The sequence below is a fragment of the Amblyomma americanum genome, chromosome 4 (assembly GCF_052857255.1).
Source record: "Amblyomma americanum isolate KBUSLIRL-KWMA chromosome 4, ASM5285725v1, whole genome shotgun sequence".
In the NCBI taxonomy this organism is placed as follows: domain Eukaryota; kingdom Metazoa; phylum Arthropoda; class Arachnida; order Ixodida; family Ixodidae; genus Amblyomma; species Amblyomma americanum.
The window spans coordinates 51,893,087-51,901,152 of NC_135500.1; the positions used below are offsets into that span (position 1 = coordinate 51,893,087).

Below are 8,066 nucleotides of genomic sequence, written 5' to 3' on the forward strand. Positions count from 1 at the left end.
ACGCCATATCTTTTCCCTAGAAATCAATTTCCAAAATTGATTTTTACCCGCCCGCTGTTTTTACCCGCCGCGGTGGCTCAGTGGTTAGGGCGCTCGGCTACTGATTTGGAGTACCTGAGTTCGAACCCGACCGCGGCGCCTCCATTTTTATGGAGGCGATGCGCTAAGGCGCCCGTGTGCTGTGAGGTGTCAGTGCACGTTAAAGATCCCCAATTTTTTTTTGGTTTGAAGCGAATAGCCAGTTTCTTCAAATAATTTTGAAGAGACAATATTCTTCTGGCACACACAAAAAGGTTGAACAGCACAATGTAGTTGTTTTGAAAATAATGTATTTTTCTAACCTGCAAGGCCTTTCCGTATTACGGAGCCCCCAACTACGGCACCTCCTTCTTCATTTCTTCTCTTAGTCTCTCTATCCCTTTCCTTACGGCGCGGTTCAGGTGTGCGCCGATATGTGAGAATGGTACTGCGCCATTTCCTTTCCCCAAAAACCAATTATTCTTAATAAATTTTTTTCATTCAATTGAAAAAAGCTTGAGGACGAGTAGCTGCGAATTACATGGTCGCTGCCCCACGCCCAACTCGATTTCGTTGCAAGGTGCGAACACATCTAACACATAATTTGTTTTGTTGTTAAAATCATTTATTAGGTTAACATGAACTACTCCTTCCTGTCAGCGCTCCCTCCCCGTCCCGCTGTTGCTTTTTTAACGAAATTGCGCCTAATGCGTAAAAACATAACTCCGTAAGAAGTATATTGGCCACTGGTACTGAACCGAGGTATGGATCGCATGACATGCGATTTCAGTTCGTCTTCCGTATAATTACTTGGTGCTGGGTCACCGGCGATCACAAAGGTTGGGGATCCGTGCCGAGGCCTGACTTTGCACTGCGGCAGGCTGAAGCGCGTCACTATATATAGGAGTAGATGGGGCATGTAATTTTTGGTAGTCGGGTCTCGGCGTTCGCGCCAGCCTCCTTTATGAAATTCCAAAATCAGAATGGTACCACACATTGGTGTACTCCTTCCTTCCTTTACGGCGTGGTTCGCGTGTCGACGGGTACGTGAGAAAACAAAACTTCAAGGGGCACTTTGTTGACCTATAAAGTACGGTGAGGCGAAAAGCTTTAGCGCTATGTTGCTGGTTGTGTCACTACTGTGCGGTTAAGATGTTAACTAAGAACACAATTGTTTCTGAATCTTAAATTCTAGCGACACTGGAGAGCATTTGGGAGGCATCCATCTGATTCGACGCCTTTCTGCAAACACTCTCCGGCATCCTAGACAAGGATAACTACATACGCGTTGACAGGAAGTAGCGTAGTCGTTAGCACGCTCAGCTGCGGAACGGAAGAATGGTGGTTCGAATCCATTTGGCCGTGGTGGTGCTCCGAGGACGCACATGATCTTCCAACACGCGCCTCTCCGCGGAGCCGAACCGGTCTCGCCGGGCCAGCGGCGGCTGGCGCAATCAGCGCTAAACAGAGACATTAGAGAGTTTTAGTTTCACGTACGTAGAGGGTTCACGTACGTAGAGCTCTTAAGGGTGACCAGTGCGCATGCGCAGAACGCAAAGGGTATGAGCGAGTCTCACGTACTTACGTGAGATTCGGATTTTTACGTTGCGGTCTTTGCGTTGCTTGCGTACGTAGCGTTCACAAACATGGCGGCGCCCTGCTCGCCGCTTCACAGCGATAACAGCTTCGTCGCTAATCCCTCGAGGCGGTATGATGTTCTAAACTGCTGTATTCGCCTTCGATTTGCCCATTCTTACCCTCGCATAAGGTTTCAAGCGACAAATAGCTTTTGTTTTTCAGACAGAAGGGCGATTTTTCAGCTGCTAAGCCTGACGAAGTAGCGTTGGTCATCGTCATAGCAACGGTCTCGCTATGAATGGCTCCGCTTAATGACTTGTCTTGGATGATTTTGGCTACAACCAGTGTCTGTGTTTCTTAGTAGATGGCGCTAGGCGTAACGCGCAGCGTGCTTCGCGTACGTGTAACTATAAGGGTTTCAAACGACCTACGTGCAGGCTACGTAGACTTCTCACGTTTGCGTACGTAGAGGCTTCACGTACGTAGAGCTCTTACGGGTGACCAGTGCGCATGCGCAGAACGCAAAGGGTATGAGCGAGTCTCACGTACGTACGTGAGATTCGGATTTTTACGTTGCGGTCTTTGCGTTGCTTGCGTACGTCTGAGGTTGGCCTGAGGTTGTCTAGCTGCGGGGGTTTTTCCGGCTTCGGTATTAGTATAACTTTGGCTGTCTTCCATTGCTCGGGTAGGTTGCCATTGTTCCAAACTTCTCCGATACATTCGGTTAAGAATTGAATTGATTCATCGTCTAAATTCCTTAGCATCGTATTCGTGACTCCGTCGCGACCCGAAGCCGACTTCGTCTTTAGTCTGACAATTTCTGCCCGTACCTCCGCCTCTGAGATGGGGGCGCCTAGAGCCTCATTCGAAGCCCCACCACAGTCCGGGAGGGGGAAACGTTGCGTGTCTCCAACGTACGTTTTTACCAATTTGTCCATAAACTCTGCATCGTCTCCCTCGAACGCGTGTCGGACCTTTGCTAATCTAATTCCGGACTGTGTTGCCGAGATCGTCGGGTCCAGCAGATGCCGGCACATGCTCCACGTCTTGGAGAGATTCATGCCTTCCTCCATGTCATCGCATCTGTTGCACCAATTCTGTTCGCATGATTTAAATGCGTAATCTTCAATTTCCATGTTGTGTCTCGCAATCTCCCTTCTGAGGTTATAATTCCACCTTTGCTTTTCTGGCCGCCTTTCCATACAATATGCTTTGCCTCCCACATGTTAAGTAGACAACTGTCCACTATAGCCGGGGCATTATCCCCTTCCAGCGCCTCCGCCTATCGACTCACAAAGTCTTCGTGAGCAGAGCCCTCGCCACGTCCACGCATGTCTTTGTGCGTCGAGATATCATCAAGGCTTCGCTCACCCCTCCCTTCGATGGCCCTTATCCCGTCCTGCGGCAGATTGAGAAAACTCTGAAGTTGTCTGTCGATGGACGAGAAGAAATCATTGCCATTGTCCGCGTGAAATCCACCTAAAGCGCGCATGTTTCTCTTTCAACCCGCCACCAGGAAATCTCATGCCTCACTGACTAACGCGGGAGTGAGGGGGAGCCCTGTAGCGGCACTATCATCATCAGCAGCGCTGGGCCGTGTGTGTGTGTGTGTGTGTGTGCGTGCGTGTGTGTGTGTGCGTGTGTGTGTGTGCGTGCGTGCGTGTGTGTGTGTGTGTGTGTGTGTGTGTGTGTGTGTGTGTGTTTGTTTGTGTGTGTGTGTGCGTGCGGGTGCGTGCGTGCGTGCGTGTGTGTGTGTTTGTGTGCGTGCGTGCGTGTGTGTGTGTGTGTGTGTGCGTGCATGCGTGTGTGTGCGTGCGTGTGCGTGTGCGCGCGCGTGTGTGTGTGTGTGTGTGTGTGTGTGTGTGTGTGTGTGTGTGTGTGTGTGTGTGTGTGTGTGTGTGTGTGTGTGTGTGTGTGTGTGTGTGTGTGTGTGTGTGTGTGTGTGTGTGTGTGTGTGTGTGTGTGTGTGTGTGTGTGTGTGTGTGTGTGTTTACCGGCCTATTCGCTTCCATTGGGCGAACAAAGCAGCGCACGAGAGTAGCGGGGACGCGCGTTCACGTCTCGCGACTGGAACATTCACGCTGTTCCGGGGGCAACGCAGCGATGCAGCGATGAGGAGGATGTGACGTCATGAGTCACGTGACCAAACTTTTCCCGCGCTCGCTTTGCCGCCTGCATCCCGTCTCGCGCGCGCAGCATATTCTGCGCCGGCCTTTCGTTCGTCGCTACGTTTAGCATGACGATGGGTGAAGGGGCACAACGGCTGTTCATGACCATGATAGAGGAGTCACAGCTACCCGCAGCACCAGGTAAGCGTCGTCTCTCTCAGAAATAAGCTGTGAAAGATAGCAGCGTCAATATCATTTTGTGCTCACCACAGCTGTCGTCGATGCCTTGGCCACTGTTGTGAACGTTGGAGAGATACCCGATGGTAAGCGACAATAACTACTATGCATGGGTGCATATTTGAGGATTATTTTAATTGATTTCTTTATTACCATTTTTTGCGGCGAATGGAGTATTTAGGATAACGGCCGGGGACGTCGCTGCGTGTGATGCAACAACGGGCGAGAACGCAGCCGTTAATATTCGTACTGTAACATTACTGGTCATGATGCCGCACCATCTTGATTTTTGTCATCTGCGGTTTACCGTCACTTCTGTCTGTTGATGCTTTCAGATTACTGTATATGCCTGTTTTACTGTGCAGCGTCTGACCAATCAAAGCAACCCTCTTTATTTTTGCCCACGGCAAGGGCTCATGACATGCTTCGTCCGTCGCAAACGTCAGGCGCTTAGTAACCTGAAGAAGAAAAAAAGCCCTTACCATTTCAGGTCGCACAGAGTAGGCACCTCGGTACAGTTTTTACAGTTACAAATTTTATGTTCACTTGCAGAGAACACCGCTGTGTCGAACGTGGGCGAGAGAGGACCGCAGCCAGCGCCAGAAGTGAAAAGAGGCGGCGGAGGTGAGCTTGTAAAACGGAAAGTTGAGCTGTTGGTACATCTTTGAATACAAAAACAGTGCTGCAAGAGGAGTGCGACAGCGCTTGTCCTCGTTCGTAAGAAAGCCTCTCCTCCTCAGTTGTCCCCTGTCTCAGCGCTGTTTTTGTATTTAGTGTCGAACTTCTGCTGCCTGCATTTCTTGACGAATTCGATGCTTTTAGCAAAGTATCCGCATTTATTTTTCAGCTCCCGAATGGACACCAGGAGAAACCAAACTGCTATTAGATTACTATTACAAATACTTTCCGCAGGTGGGCCCATTCAAAAAGTTTAAAAACAAAAAGATGCTTTTCAAGCAGGTTTCACAGGATTTGGCTGAGGTTCTTGGATGTAACAAAACGCTACAGCAGTGTGAAAATCGCTATAAAACAGTAATGAGGCAGAAGAAAAGGGCAAGTGGCAACAACAACAAATCAAGTGCTTCATCTCATCCTGTCCCATTTGACGATGAAATGCGAAAAATCCAAAGCATTGATGACAGTTTCGAGCCAGAAATTCAAAGGGACTCTTTTGGAGTGACCCACAAATCAACATCATCAAGCTCTGACAGCTCAGCTGATCTAATTTCCCCTATGCCTGAAATGCCCAGTACTCTGTCTAGCAATTCAGCAAATGATGAAACTATGAAAAGGTCAACAGAGGTGAAGAAAAGGAAATGCCGTGCCAGTACTAGTCGTATGCAGCAGATGGAATTTTTTTTTTATCAAATGAGGGCTATAAGCGCAGAGCGAACAGCTCACAGGGAAAAGCAAGAAGAAGAAAAAGAGAACAGGCGTGCTGAGCGGCGAGCTGAGCGCATTCAAGACAGGCAAGAACGTCGCAAGATGCACGAAGATAAACTTCAGCTCATCCGCGAGGCCTTGGGTCTCAAGCAATAAAACAGTGCACTTTGGATGAACATGTTGTTATGAGTGTTTATTTTGCGCAAGACAAAACGTTTCTGTGCATAGTCTTCACGAAGGATTGCTGTGAACATATGTTTAGCCCTGTGTTTGCATCACTACAGGCTTTGTGGGTACCTTCTCTTCAGTCCAATCTTGGACTTAATTTTTTCTCGTTTAACTTCTGCAAGTGCCCGTAAGAGGCTCTCTTCCCTAGATATTCCACTGCAGACATCATCTACAGTAGGGCTCTGATCATTATTAACCTGGGAGCTCAAGCGCATGTCCTGAAGTGGACTTTGATATGAATCCCCGTTGTCGATGCAGATGTAGTGAAGGACACAACAAGAGAGAATAAATTTTGACATGTTGTCTACAGTCATGAGGTCCAAACGCTGTAGCTGCCTAAATATACCCTTTAATTCCCCAAATGCGTTTTCAATTAGCACACGGGTAGCTGAAAGTTTGGTGTTAAATGCCTTGTCAGAGGTATCCAGGCTCCCATAGTCTCGAATGGGAGTCATCAAAAACTCTCAATGGGTATGCAGCGTCCCCAAGTATTTGGTATTTTCCAGCACAGAGATGAGGCAATTTCTTCGAAATGTTTGAGAGCCGAAAGATCCTGGAGTCGTGAATTTTACTAGGTGCACCAGTGCTGGCATCAAGGAACCTCTTCCGGTTATCACATATCCCCTGCAGCGTCAAGGATGGGTAATGGTGCCTATTCACGTACACTGACCGCACCTTACCAGCAATGCACCTAAGAGGAATATAGCTCCCGTCAATGCAGCCAATGGTGTCTAGAAACCCTGATACCTGGAAGTTGAAAAAAAATGTTACGAGAAGACGGATATTGATAGCCGTCATAATAGCACAATTCATGTACAACACATGCATAATGTGGAGGTTGTGGCCTCAGCTCTCATAGGTGGCAAGTTATTTTTCCATCCGCCTTCCCCCTTCTCTTTCTCCTCCTTTTTTTCTCATTTCAGCTTCAAACACAGCTCATGTCCGCATGCTTTCCTTGGCTGTTGGCTTTATATGGTTGTAACAGTCTGCAAAACATGTTTACAAATGATGATGTCCTGCAAGTTGCCCAGCATGACCGACAAGCCCAATGTTCACGCGGTTATATTAAAACAATGGCCCTCACCAATATGGAAACAGTGTTTGCCGGATGCCAGAACCTTACTGGCATACACATGCTTGCCGCAAAACAATCTCGGCATTAGGGCAATGTGTGAAGAGACTGCAGCTAATGCTCAGTAACACGAGGTCAGAACACAGACATCCAAATTATAAGTAGTATATAGATGTGTTTTTATTTAGTTAGGTATGTTAAGTCCCCTCGTAGCAACATACATCCATTGACATTGTTACATGTGCAGGAAGGCATGAAATGCATGCCCAGTTCATTCATTCAGACTTTTTATTCATACACAAGGGCGTACGTACAGGAGGCCAAGGAAAAAGCTGTTCTAGGATGGCTTGAGGAGCCCCTGGCCCTCAACAATACATTAGCAGCAGAACACACAAAAAGATAGTAAAAAAAAATTTATAGCATAGTGACAACAAAGATCAAATTATTAGCGCGTAAGCATGCAGAAGTATAACAAAAGCATTCAGTGTTGAAAGTGTTTCGTGAAGGAAAAGACAGCTTTAAAGGGTAATATAGATGGCAAGTGACATGCTGGTTTGATTAACGTCAAAGCTTCTGCACGGCGCAAATTAGAAGTAGAAAATTTTGGTCACCTGCTCAAACGCATTAGCAAGCTTCTGCAAGTCATCTGGGAAGGTCACGATGCGGGGTGCGATGTCCAGAAGAAACGCCATAACGCGGTACATCATCCTGTGATGCGTGCTTTCCCCAACCTCAAATCGGCCTGCAACATCCCGTATGCAGGATTTATTGGCAGCATACCTGCAAGAAATGGGATAATTTTTTATTAATGCGAAATTGTTAAACTAGCATCTCATGTTACCATCAAGAATTGAGACAAAGTATAGGAAAAATTTACATCTGCCCCGTTCTCTGAAAAAGCTTCACGTGTGTTCATCAGGCACCTTTAGTACAGCCATGCGGTATTTTCCCCATGAAATACCTTTAAAAACCATAGGCAAGAACAGAAATAAAAAAAACTGGGCACACTGAATTAAAAGTGTGATCAAACATATTTATTTTCACAGGTGGGATGATTGAGCCTTTGAGTCCTTCGCATGCAGAACAGCAGTGACCTGTAAAAGGAATTTCCAGCCATCATAAGCATTTCAGAAATCGGTTGCTAAACCCTCGCGCAGTGTATTAGTGCATTAAATTTCATGCTTCGCGCTAGGTTAGATGTGCCGTGCCGTGACGCTTTTGTAATCAGATGCCTCCAATCACTCCTTCTAAATCACAACTCTTCTCTCTTCAATAGTAAATAATTTCGATGTGTTATCACTTAAAACTTGCAGCAGAGAGGAACCAGACACACGGAAAAAACACAAACGTGAACGAGCAGCTTAGTCCACGTCTGTGTGTTTCCTTCGTGTGTCTGGTTCTTCTCTAATGTCAGTTTTAAGTGATTGATGCACCAATTAGCT

The 8,066-nt window shown here is 47.1% G+C and overlaps 1 protein-coding gene and 1 non-coding gene across 2 annotated transcripts; both read left to right on the forward strand.

Moving 5' to 3' along the window:
* Nucleotides 1-820: 820 nt before the first annotated feature.
* Nucleotides 821-980, forward strand: LOC144130679 (U1 spliceosomal RNA). The gene has a single exon (XR_013314177.1). It is a non-coding gene; the product is annotated as a U1 spliceosomal RNA (small nuclear RNA).
* A 2,858-nt stretch (nt 981-3,838) lies between these two features.
* LOC144129494 (uncharacterized) lies at nt 3,839-5,480 on the forward strand. Its single transcript, XM_077663658.1, has 3 exons — nt 3,839-3,905; nt 4,494-4,565; nt 4,789-5,480. Exons 1-3 carry the CDS (start codon nt 3,839-3,841, stop codon nt 5,478-5,480), a joined length of 831 nt encoding a protein of 276 aa, XP_077519784.1.
* The last annotated feature ends 2,586 nt before the right edge of the window (nt 5,481-8,066 follow it).